At 34.6% G+C, this 20,986-nt stretch overlaps 2 protein-coding genes, 1 long non-coding RNA gene and 2 pseudogenes across 3 annotated transcripts; 1 reads left to right on the top strand and 4 right to left on the bottom strand.

Moving 5' to 3' along the window:
- The first annotated feature begins 2,210 nt into the window (after positions 1 to 2,210).
- Positions 2,211 to 3,248, top strand: LOC147925764 (uncharacterized; annotated as a pseudogene).
- Positions 3,249 to 7,779: 4,531 nt separating this feature from the next.
- Positions 7,780 to 8,449, bottom strand: LOC147925763 (uncharacterized). The gene is made up of 3 exons (XM_087492761.1): positions 8,316 to 8,449; positions 8,164 to 8,262; positions 7,780 to 8,056 (listed from the first exon to the last, which is right to left on the bottom strand). The coding sequence occupies exons 1-3, from the start codon at positions 8,447 to 8,449 to the stop codon at positions 7,780 to 7,782; spliced, it is 510 nt and encodes a 169-aa protein (XP_087348887.1).
- A 597-nt stretch (positions 8,450 to 9,046) lies between these two features.
- LOC104750854 (paired amphipathic helix protein Sin3-like 1) lies at positions 9,047 to 10,104 on the bottom strand. Its single transcript, XM_010472700.3, has 4 exons — positions 9,974 to 10,104; positions 9,697 to 9,883; positions 9,225 to 9,320; positions 9,047 to 9,128 (listed from the first exon to the last, which is right to left on the bottom strand). The coding sequence occupies exons 1-4, from the start codon at positions 10,102 to 10,104 to the stop codon at positions 9,057 to 9,059; spliced, it is 486 nt and encodes a 161-aa protein (XP_010471002.2). The 3' UTR covers positions 9,047 to 9,056.
- A 1,729-nt stretch (positions 10,105 to 11,833) lies between these two features.
- LOC147925762 (uncharacterized) lies at positions 11,834 to 12,557 on the bottom strand (annotated as a pseudogene).
- A 1,727-nt stretch (positions 12,558 to 14,284) lies between these two features.
- On the bottom strand, positions 14,285 to 19,763 carry LOC104753736 (uncharacterized). Its single transcript, XR_015583845.1, has 2 exons — positions 14,807 to 19,763; positions 14,285 to 14,673 (listed from the first exon to the last, which is right to left on the bottom strand). It is a non-coding gene; the product is annotated as an uncharacterized LOC104753736 (long non-coding RNA).
- Positions 19,764 to 20,986: the final 1,223 nt, after the last annotated feature.

Genomic DNA, 20,986 nt, shown 5'->3' with positions numbered 1-20,986 from the left:
AAATTTAAAACTCTAATAAAAAAATTTCCATAAAATAATAATGAGTGGTTAAGCAATATAATATTTATTTTCGTATATATATTTTAATGAACATATAATCATTGAAAAGACAGAAATTATGAGCAAGCAAAACGAACATATTTTGGTTTATGAACATAGAAACTATTTTATTTATTTTTTTATATTTACTTTTTTATATGATTTGAATTATAATAATAAAAATAGTTTTAAAAAAGAAATTGGCGTAGGGCATATAAAATAAAAGGACCGGCCCATGGAGATTAGGAAAAGCATACATAAAAACTCTAATGAATAAATATATTTGTCAAACATTCTCACATAATTTTTGTCTATGTAGTATTAATGCTAACAACAAACATGATAACTTTTTACAAAAATATATTAAAAAAACTTATTCAAAAATATCTATTGCAAATTGGAAAGATATATAAAAATATGTTATATTTGATAGGAACCTAATGACTGAAAAAATTGTTTTAAAAGAAGAGTTATTAGGGATTGAATTCTAATTTTTTTGGAAAACAAATTGGTAAGATCTCTAATGAGGAATAAATAAGTAAGCAATTATAAAATTACTTACATAAAACATCTTACCATTAGATTATATAAGATTAAAGGCCAGAAACTAAACCCAAGAATGGAAACCCAAAATTTAAATTTGAACCAAAAATTTATGAATTTATAAGAGATTTTTGAGAACACATAACCATCCCACAATCTAACATAATTTAGAATCCTTTCTTCCCATGAATCATTTATAAGATTGAAACCCAAAAATACATTTGTGTTGTAAGACACTTGGAGTGGACTTCCATAACCGGCCCATTACATGTCTTGGTGTGTAAGGCCCATGGCCGATGGCCCATGGCCGATGGCCCATGGCCTATTTCCTGTTTCTTAGTCGGTTAAGGTTTTAGCCTTTGTCACTACTGTATATATGTAACCTCTATTTGATTGATTCAATATTAATAAGAAGAAGAGAACACAACCTTGTCTCTTACTTTTACAACACGTTATCAGCACGAAGCTCTAAAGCCAGCTGAGAAAAACCCTTACCCTAAAAAACCCTAAAACCACCGCCGCTTTTATTCCTTGTTCGTCCAAGTCCAGCGATCAGTTTCCATCAGTGTTCGCGGCTAGTTCCTGTTCGTGATCAAAGGAGTGTTCGGAGATCTGTTCCTGTTCATGATCAAAGGAGTGTTTGGAGATCTGTTCCTGTTCTTGAAGCAGCTCCTGTTCGTGATTTCTTCCTCTATCTAGGCCGAGGTTCGTGGATCAGCTCAAGGTACAACCGAGGTCTTTAGCTTCCGGTTCAAATCCGTTCAACCCCAAATCGGTGGAAGGTAAATAAAATCAAACCTCTTTAGAACCCATAAATCAAACTTGATCCTTAAATCTATTGGAACTATAAACCTACAAGTACACAATCAAACAAACAAGTTTATAAGTTTCGAAAATCCTAAACCCTATAACTTAAAACTTTAAAATCGGTTGTTATAGGTTGTTTAGATTGATTGCAATTGAACTGTTTATACTATGACTAAAATCCGATCATGATTGTTTGATTGTTTGAGAATTTCATTGCATAAAACCTTAGAACTAAAACCTAAAATCCAAATTGCTTAAGATTAAAAATTTAGGGTTGTTTGAATTGATTGTTTGTTGCATAAGAACCCTAGAACTAAACTATCAAATCCGAAATTCATAGAAGAAAATTTAAACTAATTGTTCTAAGGATTAAATCCGATTTAGGTGTTTGAGAAATTCAAACCCTAAATGCTAAGAATTTAAAATAGGAAATTATTATGTGTTTGCATAAAATAAATTTGGATAACTTCTAAATTAATTATAATTATTAACTTCTAAGAAATAATTCCTAAAAAACTTTGTTGTTATCTAATGTTAAGAAAAGAAAGTCAAATCTAGTAAAAGGAAAATTACTAAAACTCAAAACTATTTAAGAAAAAGGAAATCTTTGCATGCTAGTATCTATCTAGGATTGTTGTCTTTGCATGCATACATAAGCCACGAAATTTGAGTGTATAATTAAGGCATGGATCGGTCTTAAATACCGCATGGTCCTAAGTGATTGGCATGGTTTGGTCTCAAATACCGCATGTCCTAAATTGTTGCATGGTTCGGTCTTAAATACCGCATGCTAAACGGATGTTTTGTTCTGTATTATGCAGATGGCAAAGCTCAACAACCTCTCCTATGCTGCCCTTAATGTTTCTGGAGACAACTACTTGCGATGGACTTTGGACACTAAGATCCATCTGAAATCAAAGGATTTATGCGAGTGCATTGAGGAAGATTCTGACTGTTCTGAAAAGGACAAGTATAAGGCGATTATGTATATACGCCACCACCTTGCTGAGAGTCTCAAGGACCAGTACCTCACCATTGAAGATCCTCTTGACCTTTTGACAGGGCTGAAAAGCAGATATGGACACCAAAAGACGGTGCTCCTACCGAAGGCTCAATTCGATTGGAAAAACCTAAGGATCCAGGATTTTAAGTCCATGGACGAGTACAATTCAACACTATTTAAGATAGTGTCAATTTTAAGGTTGTGTGGTATTGAGGTTACTGAGAAGGATCTGCTAGAGAAGACATTCTCTACCTTTCACTCCAATAACATACTGCTTCAACAATAGTATCGTGAAAAGGGGTTTAAGACATATGCGGACCTCATCTCTTGTTTGCTACTTGCTGAGCAAAACAATGAGCTATTGATGATGAATAGTGCATTGAGACCTCCTGGTACTGCTCCACTACCAGAAGCTCACAAGGTTGATTTGGCAAAGAAAAACCCTCAAGAGTCTAAAGAGCCGAAAGAGACTAAGGAGTCCAACTATGTCCATAGGGACAAGTATGGCCGTGGCCGTGGAGGAGGTCGACGTGGTGGTCCTGGTCGTGGGACCTATCAAGGACGTGGTGGTCTTGGCTGTGGAAACTGATTCGGCTTCGGTCGTGGCCGGGGAAGGGGCCGTGGACAATTTAAACCACAATTTAAGACCAAGTCCACTTGCCATAGATGTGATATGGAGAACCACTGGCTTAAGACATGCAGAACTCCTAAGCACCTAATTGATCTCTATCAAGAAAGTCTAAAGAAAAATCCGGAAGCTAACTTGGTTCATCTCGATGGTGAAGGGGATTTCGACTATGAGAATGATGACCAACTAGAGTATGAAACCTCCGATTGTTTAGGAGAGGATAATTAAACTCAAATGTTATTTTAATTTAATTTTGTGGTTTTATGTTTTTCATTTGATTGGATTATTATTTTGGATAATTATTTTGGTTTAAATTCAAATTATTTATTTCCTTCAATATATTTGCTTGTTTTATTACTTTAAAGTTTAAAACATAAATTCTTGTCTATAATAGAAATAGCCGAGGACAAGAACATACTTGTGGTGGACAGTGGATCCAGCCACACAATTTTGAAGGATAAGAGATATTTTATTAATCTCATTATGAAAAGTGCCAATGTTAGTACGATTGCGGGTTTAGTTTACGGCCAGGCTAATATTTTGCTACGGCCAGGCTAATATTTTGCTACCTAACGGCACACATCTTGAAATATGTGATGCCTTGTATTCACTCAGCTCAAGGAAAAATTTATTGAGCTTTAAGGACATTCATTTGAATGGTTTCCATGTTGAGACAAAGGGTGAAGGAGACAAAGAGTTTCTAGAAATTACAGAAATCACCCAAGGACATAAGAAATTCCTAGAGACTATACCTGCACTAGCCACTAGTATTTACCATGCTAAGATTAATATGATAGAGGCTAACTTGGCAATGAACAAAATGTTCAATGAACAGTTCACCTTATGGCATGACCGGCTTGGCCATCCGGGTTCTAACATGATGCGCAAACTTATAATGAATTCAAATGGGCACACTCTTAAAGAGAGGAAAGTTATCCCTAAACATCTCACATGTGTAGCATGTGCACAAGGGAAACTTATTATAAGGCCATCACCAGCAAAAGTAAATAAAGAAACTTTGCATTTTCTGGAAAGGATACAAGGAGATATCTGTGGACCAATACACCCACCATGTGGGACGTTTAGATACTTTATGGTTCTAATCGACGCATCGACCAGATGGTCACATGTTTGTCTATTGTCAACTAGAAACCTTACGTTTGCTAGATTGCTGGCCCAGATAATACGGCTAAGAGCCCACTATCCAGATTTTCCACTTAAGACTATACGTCTAGATAATGTTGGTGAATTTACATCCCAAGCGTTTAATGAATACATTATGTCCATGGGGGTAAGTGTGGAACATCCTGTGGCACATGTCCATACACAAAATGGATTAGCTGAATCCTTCATTAAACGTATTCAATTGATTGCTCGACCATTGCTTATGAGGTCAAAGCTTCCTGTGTTGGCTTGGGGACACACAGTATTACATGCAGCTGAATTAATACGCATCAGTCCATCTAGTGAACATAAGTATTCACCATCCCAACTATTAACGGGTCATGAGCCAGACACATCCCATTTAAGCATTCGGGTGTGCCGTTTATGTACCGATTGCTCCACCACAGAGAACTAAAATGGGACCTCAGAGGAGGATGGGAATATATGTTGGATATGATTCTCCCACCATTATTAAGTATCTTGAGCCAACTACGGGTGATTTATTTAAGGCCAGATACGCGGATTGTCAGTTTGCTAAATCCAAATTTCCTTTGTTGGGTGGAGAGAATAACAAGCTGGTCAAAGAAATTTCATGGAATCAAACATCCTTTAATTGGAAAGATCCTTGGACTCTAGCCTGTGATGCAGAGGTCCAAAAGATTATTCATTTGCAAAAGCTAGCTATACAATTGCCAGATTCCTTTGCTGACCCATAGAGAGTAACTAAATCATACATACCAGCTTGTAATGCACCAGTACGTATTGATGTTCTGAAGGAACACAATAAGCAAGTTGCTACAGAGTCTAAGACCCGTTTGAAACGAGGTAGATCATTAGGTTCCAAAGATAAGAACCCTCAGAAATCTAAGAAAGGTGCAAATCAAACCAAGGTTAAGGAAATAACAAACATGGCCGCGGAAAATCCTAAGGCACTGAATGAGGTTTGGGATGCTGAACCTCAAGGTCCTGAAGGTATTGATAATAATGAGATCGCAATTAATTATATCATGTCTGGAATACAATGGAACCGTAAAGATGTCGACATTAATGAAATATTTGCATATAATGTAGCACTTAAGATAAATGAGGATCATGAACCCACGTATATATTAGAGTGCACTCAAAGTAAAGATTGGTTAAAATGGAAAGAAGCCATTGACGTGGAGTTAAACTCTTTAAAAAAGAGGAATGTGTTTGGTCTGATCTTAAGGACACCATTCAATATAAAACCAGTTGGACATAAGTGGGTCTTTGTAAGAAAGAGAAATGAGAATAATGAAATCGTGAGATATAAGGCACGGCTTGTGGCACAAGGATTCTGTCAAAGACAAGGAATAGATTATGAGGAGATTTACTCCCCTGTGATGGATGCAACGACTTTTAGGTATCTAATAAGTCTGGCTATAAGAGAAAAACTGGATTTGCGGTTAATGGATGTTGTAACCGCATACTTATATGGTCCACTGGAAAATGAGATTTATATGAGATTACCAGAGGGTATTGAGCTCAAAGATAAGAGCGGTTCTCGAGAACAATACTGCATAAGGCTAAACAAATCCCTTTATGGACTGAAACAAAGTGGGCGAATGTGGTACAATAGGTTAAGTGAGTAACTAGCCAAAGAGGGCTATAAGAGTGATCCCATCAGTCCATGTATATTTATAAAGAAGTTTGCAAACAAAGGGTTTGTCATAATAGCAGTATATGTGGATGATTTGTATATCCTAGGAACCTCTAGGGAAATCACCCAAACAGTCGAATATCTAAAGAAAGAATTCGAGATGAAAGACCTAGGCAAGACAAGATTCTGTTTGGGATTGCAACTTGAGTACATAAATGATGAAATCCTTGTGCATCTACTGAAAAGGTACTCAAGAGGTTTAATATGGACCAAGCTCACCCATTGACTAGCCCGATGGTTGTGAGGAGCCTTGATTTGGATAAAGATCCATTTGGTCCAAAGAAGGCCGATGAAGAAGTTCTCGGTCCGGAAGTGCCATATCTCAGTGCTATAGGAGCGTTAATGTTCTTGGCTAGCCACACTAGACCAGACATTTGTTTTGCCGTAAACCTCCTAGCTAGATTTAGCTTTTGTCCGACCCATAGGCACTGGGATGGTATTAAACATATATTATGTTACCTACAAGGAACATTAGATTTGGGTTTATTTTATACTAACCATAACAAAGAAGATTTAGTTGGTTTTGCTGATGCAGATTATCTATCGGATCCGCACAATGCTAGGTCACAAACCGGCTATGTGTTCACATACGGTGGTACAGCTACTTCGTGGCGTTCTATGAAGCAGACCATTGCAGCTACATCATCTAATCATTCCGAAATCTTAGCAATGCATGAAGCCATCCGTGAATGTGTGTGGTTGAGGTCAATGACTCAGCACATCCGATCAGATTGTGGCATGGCTGACGATAAGGAGCCTACGGTTCTCTATGAAGACAATACGGCCTGCATCGCACAGCTTAAGGAAGGCTACATCAAGGGAGATCGGACGAAGCACATTTTACCCAAGTTCTTCTTCACACACGAGTTACAAAAGGCCGGAGAAGTTCGAGTGGTACAAGTTCAATAATGCGACAACTCAGCCGATCTCTTCACCAAGTCACTACCGACATCAACGTTCAAGAAGCTCGCGCACCAGATTGGAATGCGGAGGCTTAAGGATTTACAGTGATGCTTAGAACAGGGGGAGCAATGCGTGTTGTACTCTTTTTCCTTCACTATGGTTTTGTCCCAATGGGTTTTACTGGTAAGGTTTTAATGAAGCAGCACCCCCAAGCGTATTGCGCTGATCCCTTAGCATCGGCACGGTTATGTCATCCAAGGGAGAGTGTTGTAAAACACTTGGAGTGGACTTCCATAACCGGCCCATTACATGTCTTGGTGTGTAAGGCCCATGGCCGATGGCCCATGGCCGATGGCCCATGGCCGATGGCCCATGGCCGATGGCCCATGGCCTATGGCCCATGGCCCATGGCCCATGGCCTATTTCCTATTTCCTAGTCGGTTTAGGTTTTAGCCTTTGTCACTACTATATATATGTAACCTCTATTTGATTGATTCAATATTAATAAGAAGAAGAGAACCCAACCTTGTCTCTTACTTTTACAACAATTTGTACATAATTTAGAATCTTTTATTGTCCATGAATCATACATAAGATTGAAACTCATAATTATGATTTCAAAATAAACTATAACCAGTTTTTTTTCCTTGTAACTACAAACTGATAAATGATGGCTTTAGATGGGAAGGATCTACAATTGGTTGTGATTGAAGAAGGGAAAAAGGAAATGTTGAGAGTCACAAGTGAATTTAGTTAATTAGGCCCAAACAACAACAAAATACAAGTGTCAGATATATAACACGCCAAGTGTCATCTTCATAGCAAAAGTTAAGAAAAACCTTCTCATATTATATAAGATATATTTCAAACTCTATCAGAAATCTGACAACATCTAGATGATTAAAAACCAAATCTATGATTCGACAAAGCCTTTATTTCACAAATACCTAACAATAAACTGTTGATGAAAAGAAAAAACAATGAATTGGTGATGACATGGACGGACTTTCGTCAGATATACTTGCAGTTTGGATGTTTCCCAAACACTTGCGCCTTCATCTCTGATCCAGGTTCAAAACTCAAGGTGACTTCATCACACACATAGCTCATGACTCGCGGCATCTCTTTTCTGCAATCAGTTAGAGAAAACCGCGATGCGAACTGCACTTCTTTCTTCTCTTTTATATCTTCTATAATGTCTTTTGCAATCGAACTGCTGATATCATCATCAGAAACAAGACCTGAAACCTTAAGAATCTTTGGATTGTAGAGCTCGAGATTGTAGTATCTGATCATATAGAAGAGTTCAATTAGTTCCGAAAAGACAACAAATTTAAAGAATTCAAAACCTTTTAAGTAAAAAAAAATATATATAGGAGGAAAAAATTTGCTTACTTTTGTGGGGAGGTAACCAGAGTGACATTCTTGTAAAGCAAGGAAGCTTGAACATCTCCTTGAAGACTTATATAAAGAGGAGCAAGATCATCCGGGATCCTTATAGACAAATCTCACTTTACATTAAGACGAGTCTCTGTAATATTGTGCACCGTGAATCCATAGAAACTAATTCTTCTATGCCTATATAAACAATAGTCCCAATAACAACGACAAATATGAAAATAATCAAGAGCCAGAAGACGACCTTTGCCCATGTACGACTGTGCGGTTCTTGGTATGCCATTCCGAGCGATTGATTGAAAAGAGACAATGAGTATTTTTTGGAGTGCAAAAAGATGATGAGAGAGTTTAGCTAGTAATGTTAAAGATCGTAAATTAATGCCCTAAGTATGATTGAAATCAAGTATGACACGAGATTTAATACAACTTCAAGTACGATTGAGAAAACAAGTGTGTTTTCAACTCCTCTTATGTTTGGGACTCTTTCTACTCTAAGATAGTATATATGTACTATATAACAAAAAAAAAATAACTTTAACCTATACTTAATTTAGTCATATGATATGTCAATAAATTAAAATACTTAGTTCAATATATTGAAATTAAGTAAGGATACAATTCTTTTTACTGAATTAAATTGATATACCATACGATAAACTTATTGTGAATGTACCAAACTCGTATGGAACTTGTGTTAGGCATATTTGTGTAAGTAATATTGATATATATATATATATATATATAATGTATAATATATTCTGTTTAAATTAATAGTATAAAAAACTTGTAAAATAGAGTACTAGTTTTACCAGTTCAGCAACAAACTAATGATAATGCCCATTACTTGAGTCAAGATGAAAGCATATAGAAGAGACTCGAACCAAAAACATTCATCCACAACGAGGAAGAAAGTGATGGAATTCCTCAAGCAAGTCTTGATGGCCTCGAAAAAGGATAGCCACCTGCAAAAGTTAGATATATCATTAAATCCAATACGAGAAAATATGGAAGAAGACAAAAAAACATAGCGAAGCACATACTGTATTACATATGCATACCTCATTGTAGAGTTCAGCAACGCTCTTGTTTTTCTTTTTATATGTGTTCAAAACTTCTAAAAATGAGTCGAATGTTTTATCGTTCTCAAATCTTGACTATAGAGATAAAACGATAGTAAAGTTAGAAAGAGAGATAAATCTAAATAAAAAAAAACACACAGAAAAAGAAAAATATAATTTCTGGTAGATATAAAAAAATATATACCGCAATAGAGTAAATCTAAATGAAGTAATGCAAAATGTTTACACAAGACTATGCCTTACACCAGAAAGATTTTAAATCTTAAAACATTAAAAATATTTAACTCTAGAGTGCATCAAGATTATGAATATCTCTAATTTTGATAGATTAAAAAGGTTTCGAACTATTTTTTACATGTAGCTTTCTAGATTATTTTGGATCAAAACCTTTTTACAAACTAATCAAAATTAAACTGTAAATCCTATCTACTAGTCGGATATTCACAACTACCTTGACCCTGTTGACAAAATGAAAAGCATCGTCAAAGTGAGCAGTAGACTTCTTTGGTGGATGTTTATCATCTTTGATCAGTGTTATCTCGTAACCCATTGGCAAGAATACATTGAAAGCTAAGAGTATCTCTGGTTGCCCTTTGAAGAGTTCTTTCACTCTTGATATGAGAACACGAGTATCAACTCTACAATAAAAAAATAATATATATACATATAAACCAATGAAAGAGTCAAAGTAGAACCAACATTATAAGGGAGAAAAAAAAAAAAAATACCTCTGAGCTCTGTAGTCCTTCATGACCTTAAGAAATCTATCGTATATTTCACGGTTATCTTGATACTGAGTCTTTACAAGACGGACGAAAGCAAGTGCGTCACTTGTAGTTAGCTTCTTATTTGCAACCATGGTTTTGAAAGTGGCAAGAGCTTATTCAAAGAAAGAATAAACAGATCAATGTAAAAATTCAAATATTAACAACATTATAACAATGAAAATCAATTGCAAATTCAAGATCCAAAGAATCAAACTCAAAATCATCCCAATTACGACCAAAAACACAAACGAGCATCAGATCCAGTTAGAACTAAGCTAACTTAGTTTGTATTTTTGATCCAAGAACTCAACTATAGAAATAAAAAGAAGATAAAGTGAAGTGGATCGATCAAAGTTCGCCGATACACAAGTGTTGATGGACATGTTACCTTACACGTGCGGTAATAGGCAGATACAAAAAGACATACACAAAAAAAGTCGAAAGGTTTAGGTTTTTACACAAATTACATGATGATGATGATTATAAAGAGACGTAATATTACGTACGTTAAAGACAATCTTTTTGTTAACATAACGATTCGATTTTCTCTCCTTTTTTTGGGTTTTTTTTTTCCTCTTTTTCTTTTATATACCAAAAAAAAACTACTCCTTATACGTTAATAGCTATATATCCACAATTCAGAAAAATGCTTTAAAAGATCTTACAATAAACTAATTCCTTCAAATTAATAAACTACAAATTTTGCGTGTATAATTTTTTGGTTTCTATGCTTAAGATTATAGGGTTTTCGTTAAATTAGGGTATATATTTTTGAGCTTTGGTTTAAATTTTAGAGGATTAAGATTTAATTTTAGACTAATTTGTTAATTTTAAAACTTATATGAAAGTGCAACAGATCTCTGAAGGTAACAGGTAGCTGTGAAGTGTCCCAGAGGACTAATAGGCTGACGTGGCATGACGTGCAGACGTAGAGAAATATTGTGGACACGATGACAAGATGCGTGAGAAGGAAGGAATAAGAGATCAAGATATACTCGAAGATATTGAGAGTATATTTGATAAGAAGAGATAAGAGAAGATATTGTCTTAGGAATAATGAATATTTCCTTTTAGTTAGGATACACAAAGATCTAGGTTAGAGATTGTTTGTGAGGTTATAAAGTAACGAGGGCTAGCTGTAAAAAGAGTTAGCACTCGTGGGATAAAGATTGTGAGATTTGTAAACCTTCAATCAAATACAAAAAGTTTTGAAGGTGGGTGTGGGTTATACTCTTTTAGATCTACACAGGGTGTTGTGATAGATAGATAGGAGATTGAGCTTAGTTTCAAGAAAGTCTTGTAAGAAACCAGAGTTTTTATAAGATTGATTAAAGCGTTTGCTTGGCGCGTTCCAAATATGTTTTTTGTGTGTTTGTGTTCTCTATGCCGTAACATTATATACTAATATATAAAATTTGGGTAGAGAATATGACATATTTCCTTCAGAGTCAAATTTGATTAGATTATGCATGATTGTTCAGATATTCGAAGCCGTTCAGTCCAAAATTTTGTTTGGGTAGGTTAAAATCTAAATTAGATATATCTGTAAGAATTAACTATCGCCAGTCGTAAATCACTACCATTGTTTCTTATTAATACATTTTAAAGAAATATTCACACATATTGAAAACAACTATAATTGCATTATTTTTGTGATTAACAATTTTCTATAACTCTAAACTAATAATGATCAATAATTTTTTAAAAATTCTATAATTTATCTTCAAAAACTATTAAAAAATGTATAGAAAACTGAAAAGGACAAAAAGTCGACTTTTTTCTAGGAATTAGGTTAATAAGGAAAAGATGAAGTAGTAAAGATCAATCATTTGCAATTAAACAATAAATACTTAGCGAACATATATAATGGCAAATAGGAGCGTTGTTTTCAAACGCAGTTGCCTTCCATTGAGAGCCAGGCTCAAACCGCAGCACGGTTTCTCATCACATGCAAGTATAATTCAACTTCCTCCCAGATCGCGCGCATGTCTCTTTTTTCCTTGAGATCCTCCGTAATGTCTTTCGCAACCGCACTGTCCATATCTCTCTCGGAAGCAACCAATGACGTATTAAGCAGCTGAGCCCACTTTAGTATCAGATTGTAACTGATCGAACATAGAAAAAAACGAAGTTTAGCAAAAAAAGATATGTGAGCAAAGAAGTTAAATCGTTTTAAGGAAACAAAAAACAAAAAGATTATAGAATTTTTTTTTTTTTTAAAATGTAACCTCTCTAAAGATGAATTAGCGATAGTAACACCTTTATGAAGTATAAAAGTCTGAAAAAAATCCTTGGAGACACATAAAGTAACCAGGAAGATCTGGAGGGATCCTGATGACTAAATCCCATTTAACACTTAGACTAGCTGCCGTTAGATTAAGGACCGTGAAATCCATAGATGGTATATAATATCCGGGACATAATTTCTGATACGCTCATGTTCTTTACGATCTTGCACTGCTACAAAGTAGATAAAAACGAGCGATCCACACAAGATGAGCATGCAAAAGACGAAGAGGAATCTAAAATCTTTGAATTCAGCCATTATATTGTAAATTTGTAATTCAAAGAGAGAAAGAGAGAGATGTGTATATGTAAAAAGTATATATATATATATATATATATATATATCTTGTATTTATAATTCAAATCTTTTTAGTTAAAGGTTAAAATATAGACAAGATTTGGTATATGTGTAAATGGTTTATTTCTCTAAAAGGATTTTAGTAACTGCTTGTATTTTGACCTTTGGTCTTTGAATACACCATATTTGGTACACTTGTAAGTTGTAGTTAACTATTTATCAATTTTCTTTCATATTTTTTTTTGTGTTATTTCCTACAACATGAATGAGTAGTCATGTATCTAGTTGGGTTTTAGGGATTTCATAAAAAGAATTGATGGACTTGTGAATTGAATATTCAGTTATGGTAATTTATATTGGTTTTTTCATCTTGAATGCTCGTAATGCTTGAATTGGCTTGATCACCTAATTCTAAAATCTAGATTATTTTACGCAACAAAAGTGTTTGATGAAATGTCTGAACTAATTTTAGATGAGCAACTCTTATCTAGCCTCCAAAAGTTGATATTAGAAAGTGTTGTTGTGAACTTATGGGACTTGAGTTTAATGCGAGAATTTGGCTAAGAGATCTCACGCGACAGTTTAGTTTTCGAGTAGTTAAATTTAGTGGTCTAGTTTTGTTTATCCATGGCCTAGAACGATACCTAATAAATTACCCTTTGATTCATTGTTTTCGTTTGTTCCTCAATCCCTCAGAAAATTCAAAAATTTCTAAGACTAACGCTTTTATTTTCTTGCTTTATCAATCATTTTTTAAGCTTATTTTAGTCTAGTGTTTTACCCGCATAATGGATTGACGGATCAAGTTTTGTCGATCTGAAGATGGTAAAAGAAAAAAGGAAAAAAAAAAAAAAGCGATATAACATAGTAAATGTAACATTGGATGTCCGATGTGCTAAAATTTTATATCAAATCACAAAAGAAGAAGGTTTGATGTGTCCAACATTTGCAAAGAAGACCAAAAAAAAGGAAAGCAATATTTAAGGTGATTATCTATACTAGTATTTTTGCAGCAGTTTTTGCTCAAAATGTTATTCCGAAAGTTTTTACATTGAATGTTATTTAATTCTTAGATTCATATCCAAACAAGTTTAATTAAATTTTTCTACTATCTTTATAACCAAAAACAATTAAAATATTTTAAATATCCATATATATAATGTTCTATAATTATATAGATATTTAGAATATTTATTCCAGATTAAAAAAAAATTCTCCTATCATCTCCTTTTGATTTTAAAATTTATATGTAGTGAATCATCATATAATACATAAAGTTAATAAAAAGGTGTATTTTCTTGCATATATTGTGATTTGAATTTTTTTTAAACAAACATATATTACTCAATTAATATAAAAAGTGTGTGTTCAACATATTACTGTATATAGTAAATTATAAAATTTTAAGAAGTTTATAATTTATAACTAATATATCTAACTTAATAAAAAGTATAATATTATAAATATTTAAACATATTAAATTTTTAAAATTACACACATATTAAATTTTTAAATTACACGAACGAGTTATATTACATGACAGATTATTTGACATTACAGGATTGAATTAATAATACTAAAAAATAATTATTAGTAATATGATATTTCAATACTTTAACAACACCAATATAAAGTATGTCAAATCAAACTGATTTAATTAAGATTGTAGTAAATAAAATTATTATGTATTATACTACAGTTTATATATTAAATCACTAAAATTAACAAAAGAGTATATTAGCAAAATTAGTATTAAAATAGTACATTAACAAAAAAAATTTACTCTGCGGTACACCGTGGGTCAAAATTTAGTAATGGCATATAGGAGGAGTTGTTTCCAAACGTAGCTGCTTTTTTCTGAGAGCCAGACTCGAACCGCAACGCGGTTTCATCACACGTATAGTTCATCGTCCTTCCAGATCTGCAATTCGGAAGAAGTAATCGTGTTCCAAACCGCATGTCTCTTCTTTCCTTAATATCCTCCATAATACCTTTCACAACCACACTGTCCATATCACCTTCGGAAGCAATCGATGACGTATTAAGCAGCTGACCCCAATTTGGTATCAGATTGTAACTGAAAGAACGTCATGAAAAAGTGTTAAAACAAAAATATGTGAACAAATAAGAAAAAATAAGAGAATCTAATTATATATATATATATATATATATATATATATATATATATATAAACTAAAAAGAAGTGTAACCTCAATGATGAATTAGCGATGGTAACATCTTGGTAAAGTATGAAAGTCTGAAAAGATCCTTTGAGACACGTATAGTAACCAGGAAGGTTTCGAGGGATCCTGATTGATGGATAAGCTTCTAGAAAGTTCTAGAATAGATATCCTAAAAAGAATTAGGAATCTAGTTACGAAAAGGAAAAGTTGTAATCCTAAACTAAAAAGGAAGTTAGCATGTTTTTGAAAAGGAAGTCTAGAACAATATAAATAGAGATCATAAGAATGATGTATGATCATAAGGAAAAACAGAGCTTGTGTTTAGTTTTGAGAAGATTTTCTAAACATTAATAAAGGAAAGATTCTTTGTTCAAGCTTTAAGGTTTTGTGCTTTTGATTCTTTATTTGGTATCAGAGCAAATCCTGGTGTAAGGAGAGCTCATACGAATCATGGCAGAGACAAAACCATCGGAGAAGATGACGTCAACCTCCGCAGTTCAATGTCCGATGTTGAATTCAACCAATTACACCGTCTGGACATTGAAGATGAAGGCAACGCTGAAAGTTCATAAAGCTTGGATCGCAATTGAACCCGGAACGGATATTGAAGAGAAGAACGACGTTGCAACGGCTTTGCTATATCAATCCATACCAGAGAATCTGACTCTGCAAATTGGTGAACAAGACTCACCTCGGGATATTTGGAAGCTATAAAATCGATAAATCAAGGTGTAGAACGAGTCAAAGAAGCTCGCCTCCAAACCCTTATGTCTGAATTTGAGTCTTTAAGGTTGAAAGACTCAGATACTATCGATACCTTCTCCGGTAAGTTATTGGAAATTGCTTCGACAGCAGCCTCTCTAGGCCAGCCTCTCGATGCACCAAAGTTGGTGAAGAAGTTTCTAAACAGCCTACCCGCCAACAAATACATACACCTCATTGCTTCTCTTGAACAAGTCTTGAATCTAAAAAAAACGAGTTTTGAAGACATAATTGGGAGATTTAAAGCTTTTGACGCTCGTATAAACGGGCAAGCAGCATAAGAAACTCAACAAAATCTCTTGTTCTCAAATACGGACGGAGACAGTGGTAGAGGTAGAGGACGCGGCAAAGGCAGAGGTCATGGAAGAGGAAACAGAGGCAGAGGAAGGGGAAGAGGAAACTCACAAGACATAGAACAAAAGGACAGATCTCAAATTATATGCTTCTGATGTGAGAAACCAGGGCACTTTGCGTCCATTTGTCCAGTTAAGTTCGTAAAGTAACAAGAACTCAACAAAAACGAGACAGAAGAAGCAGATAAAGCTCTATATATGCATGAAATCGTGTACTTAAATGAGGAGAAGATAATTCTAGAGAAGTATGAGATAAACAAAAGAGAGGATGAAATCTGGTATTTGGATAATGGTGCAAGCAACCATATGACAGGAGAGAAAGGATACTTTTTTGAATTAAATGAGAGCATCAAAGGAACGGTTAAATTTGGTGATGGATCTTGTGTAAGCATTGGAGGAAAAGGATCAAATCTCTTTGAAGGAAAAAACTGAGAACAGAGACTTTTAACAGACATCTACTACATTCCGATGTTAAAGAGCAACATTCTTTGCTTAGGACAAGCTACAGAATATGGCTGTGATGTGAGAATGAGGGATGATTATCTCACTTTACGTGATCCTAAAGGATGCTTGTTGGTTAAAGTAAACCGTTCTCCAAATAGATTATACAAGATCAGCCTAAAGATAGGAAAACCAACATGTTTACAGTCGAAGATAGAAGATGATTCATGGAGGTGGCATGCGATACTTGGACATATAAGCTTCACGACGATGAACTCTATGTCCACACAAGAGATGGTACGAGGTATGCCTAAAATCACAAGTAAGAAAGTGTTGTGTAAATCTTGTTTGGTAGGAAAGCAGACGAGACATGTTTTTCCAAACGCAACCCAATATAGGTCTACACAAGCATTGGAGCTATTACACGTCGATCTTTGTGGACCTATATCACCAGCCACACTTGCTAGAAATCAGTATATATTTGTAATAGTGGATGATTACACCAGATATATGTGGACAATCTTGCTCAAAGAGAAGAGTGAAGCCTTTGAGAAGTTTCAGTCATTTAAAGCTCTTGTCGAACAGAATGCGACAAGAAAATTGCAACTTTACGCACAGACAGAGGTGGAGAGTTTACATCAAGAGATTTTCAAGAATTCTGTAATACAAACGGAATCAGAAGGCATCTTACAGCACCCTACACTCCTCACCAAAATGGAGTAGTTGAGAGGAGAAACCGGACGTTGATGGAGATGACTCAAAGCATTCTTAAGGCCATGAATGTTCCAAATTATTTATGGGGAGAAGCTGTAAGACATTCAACATCTTTGATCAATAGATTTCCCACTTGTGCTCTAAAAAATCAAACACCGTATGAATGCTTAAGAGAAAGAAAGCCTAGTATCGAGCATCTCAGGATTTTTGGCTGCATCGCTCATGCAAAGGTAGAAGCAGAGCATTTGAAAAAGCTAGATGATCGATCACAAACACTTGTCCACCTCGGTATAGAACCAGGAACTAAGGCGTATCGACTTTACAACCCAACAACGAGAAGAGTGGTAGTAAGTCGCGATTTGGTGTTCAATGAGAAGGAATCTTGGACTTGGAAGGGAGTAGAAAACAAAGAAGATCAACTAGGTATGTTTCGAATGACATGGGGAGAAACTATAGACAGTGGACAAGGACCATTCACTGACAACAGCTCTCAACCCACAGAAGATCAAGAAACTGCAGAAGAAGAGGAAGTGTAGGATCATGAAAACATCGAAACAGAGCCAGCTCCGCTTAGAAGATCAAGTCGACAACATAATCCCCCTAGTTATCTTGTCTACTATGTCCTTCTAGCTGATCTAGAATGTGAAATACTTTTCCTGTCGCTAAACGATGAACCTATCGACTATCAAGAAGCAAAAGAATCAGTCGAATGGACAAAGGCTTGTCAAGAGGAAATCGACTCGATCAACAAAAACAATACATGGGATCTAGGTGAGAAACCATTTGGTGTAAAAGTGATTGGTCTTAAGTTGCTTTTTAAGATCAAAAGGAATGCTGATGGAACAATCAACAAGTTCAAAGCTAGACTCGTTGCTAAAGGTTATGCACAAAGAGAAGGAATTGAATTTGATGAGGTTTTTGCACCGTTTGCAAGGCTGGAAACAATTAGAATGTTGATTGGTTTAGCAGCTTCACATGGATGGGAAATTCATCATCTCGACGTTAAGACCACTTTCTTACATGGTGAGCTAACAGTGGATGTTTATGTCTCACAACCTGAAGGCTTTGAAAAGAAGGGAGAAGAACACAAGGTTTTCAAACTCAAGAAAGCTCTTTATGGACTTCGTCAAGCCTCTTGAGCATGGAACACAAAGCTTAATCAAATTCTCAAAAGAAAGAAGTGTCATAAGGAAAGCTCCGTATATCGCAAGGAAGAAGGAACTACGATTTTGATTGTGGCCGTGTATGTTGATGATCTTTTTGTCACAGGAAGTACACTGGAGATCATAATGGAGTTTAAGGCTGGGATGTCTACTAAGTTCGAGATGAGTGACCTTGGTAAGCTTACTTACTATCTTGGTATTGAAGTTAGTCAGGGAATCAATGGAATAGAAATCAAGCAAGAAGCCTATGCTCGCCGAACTCTTAAGGAAGCTGGTTTAGACTCTTGTAACTTGACGGTAATACCAATGGAGTTTGGGCTACAATTGTCAAAAGCACTTTGATGAACCAGAGATTGATGCGACCATGTATCGAAGAAGGATTGGATGCTTGAGATATCTTCTGCATACTTGACCAAACCTTGCTTTCTCAGTAGGGATTTTAAGTAGGTACATGCATAATCCAAGGAAATCACATGGAATTGTACTGAAACAGATCCTAAGGTATTTGAGAGGAACAGTGGGCTATGGAGTGATATACAAGAGAGGAGCACCAGATATTGTTGGTTATAGCGACAGTAGTCACAACCTTGATCCTGATGATGGAAGAAGCACCACAGGTCATGTGTTTTATCTTGGAGGAGCTCCTATAACTTGGTGTTCGCAAAAACAAGAAATAGTGGTTCTGTCCTCATGTGAAGCAGAATTCATAGCAGCTACGAAGCGGCTAAGCAAGCCATATGGATTCAAGATTTACTGAGTGAGATCACCGGGAAAAGGTATGTGAAGACTATGATCCGCATTGACAACAAGTCGGCCATAGAACTTACAAAGAACCCGGTTTTTCACAAGAGGAGTAAACACATACACAAACTTTTTCATTTCATTCGTGAGTGTGTGGAGAATGGACTACTTGAAGTGGAACATGTACCTGGAGAAGAGCAGTGTGCAGATATCCTTACCAAAGCCTTGGCGAAAAACAAGTTTCCTGAAATGAGAGAGATGATCGGAGTTCAAGATCTCATGAAGAACAACTTAAAGCTAAAGGGGGTAAATGTTGGATAAGCTTCTAGAAAGTTCTAGAATATATATTCTAAAAGGAATTAGGAATCTAGTTAGGAAAAGGAAAAGTTGTAATCCTAAACTAAATAGAGATCATAAGAAGGATGTATGATCATAAGGAAAAACAGAGCTTATGTTTACTTTTGAGAAGATTTTCTAGACATTAATAAAGGAAGGATTCTTTGTTCAAGCTTTAAGGTTTTGTGCTTTTGATTCTTTACTGATGACTAAATCCCATTTAACACTAAGACTAGTCTCCGTTAGATTAAGGACCGTGAAATCCATAGATGGTATTATAATATCGGGGGCATAGTTTTGTATAAACTGCTATTCTTCACGCAAGCGTCTTGTTACAAAGCAGGCATAAACGATGATACCAGCGATGATGATAGAGATAATGAAAGCCCGAGACAGGTCTTCACTATCGTGTTTTGTTGTGGTGTAAGAACTAATTCTTCGTTTCTATAAGCCATTGTAACGCATTCAGAGAGTAAGAAGAAAGAAACAGATGTGTAATCTTATTATATAAAGTTGAGTTTTAAAAGTTAACTATTAACAAGATTTAGACATGTGTCAAGTTTATATTAATCTGAGATTTTGACATGTGTAAAAGTTAATATTTAATAGCAGGGATTTGAGATTACAACAAAAACAAAAGATTTTGTTTTAAACAATATTAATAATAGAAAAATATAATTATCAAAAAAATTACAAAAATTAAAAGTTTTTTTAAATAATTATAAGGTGATTATCTATATATATATAGATATATTTCATAAAATTCAATATTATAAAATTATTTACTTATATTTAATTTTAAGTTATTATTTCTACAAAAAAAATAGAAATGAGATTAAGGAAAATATACAGTTAATTATTAATTCTAAATTTTGTAAATACTCAATTTTATATAAACATAGATTGTTCCATGCTTTTCATCTAACAAAATAATTTATTCAAAAATATTGATTTCAACTTTGTTTTATTGGTAAACCTTTTTTAATAGAAAGGTAAATTTTTCTTATTTTTAAACCAAAATTTTCTCATACTTTCTCCTTTTTCAATTTGTAATAGTTAAGATTAATATATAGACCCGGAAAAAAAAAAGATTCATATATGCATCTTTTTTTCCAATACTGTATTTTAAAATTTAATTTAGTATTTTTAGATTGTTTTATTTAATTTATATTTTCACCTTTGAATTATTTGGAATTCATATATTAACTTGCTTATAATTTTCTATTATTTCTTTATTTATGTCAAATTAATTTTCTTCTATTTTTTACAACCTTGATTGGTTGTCATATACCCTTTTAGTGCAACCATAATTGTTACCATTCATTCAATCCCGAAAATAGATAAACAGTAGAAGCTCATCAACCTAATGATTAGATAAATTAGGCTAATTAAACACAAACTTACAACAAACATAGATAGATAGATTGGAAAAACATAAATTGTTGTTGATAGATCCATAGGAGTTCAGAGACTATGATACCATGGTTTGCAGAAAGGTTTAAAAGAATTGGTTTGACCATCTATGTCACCAAAGTGCACTTATCTTTAATATCAAGGGTTCTGAGAGAACTCCAGAGTTAAGCGTGTTTGAGCTGGAGTAGTTTCGACATGAGTGACCTTTTGGGAAGTGATTGTCGGAACTGTACGAGTGAGGACAAAATATAGAAAAGTTCGTATGGTGATTTATAGGAGTAAGT

This window comes from Camelina sativa, chromosome 16, assembly GCF_030686135.1.
Source record: "Camelina sativa cultivar CO46 ecotype springtype chromosome 16, ASM3068613v1".
Lineage (NCBI taxonomy): Eukaryota > Viridiplantae > Streptophyta > Magnoliopsida > Brassicales > Brassicaceae > Camelina > Camelina sativa.
This window is presented reverse-complemented; position numbering and strand designations above follow the sequence as displayed.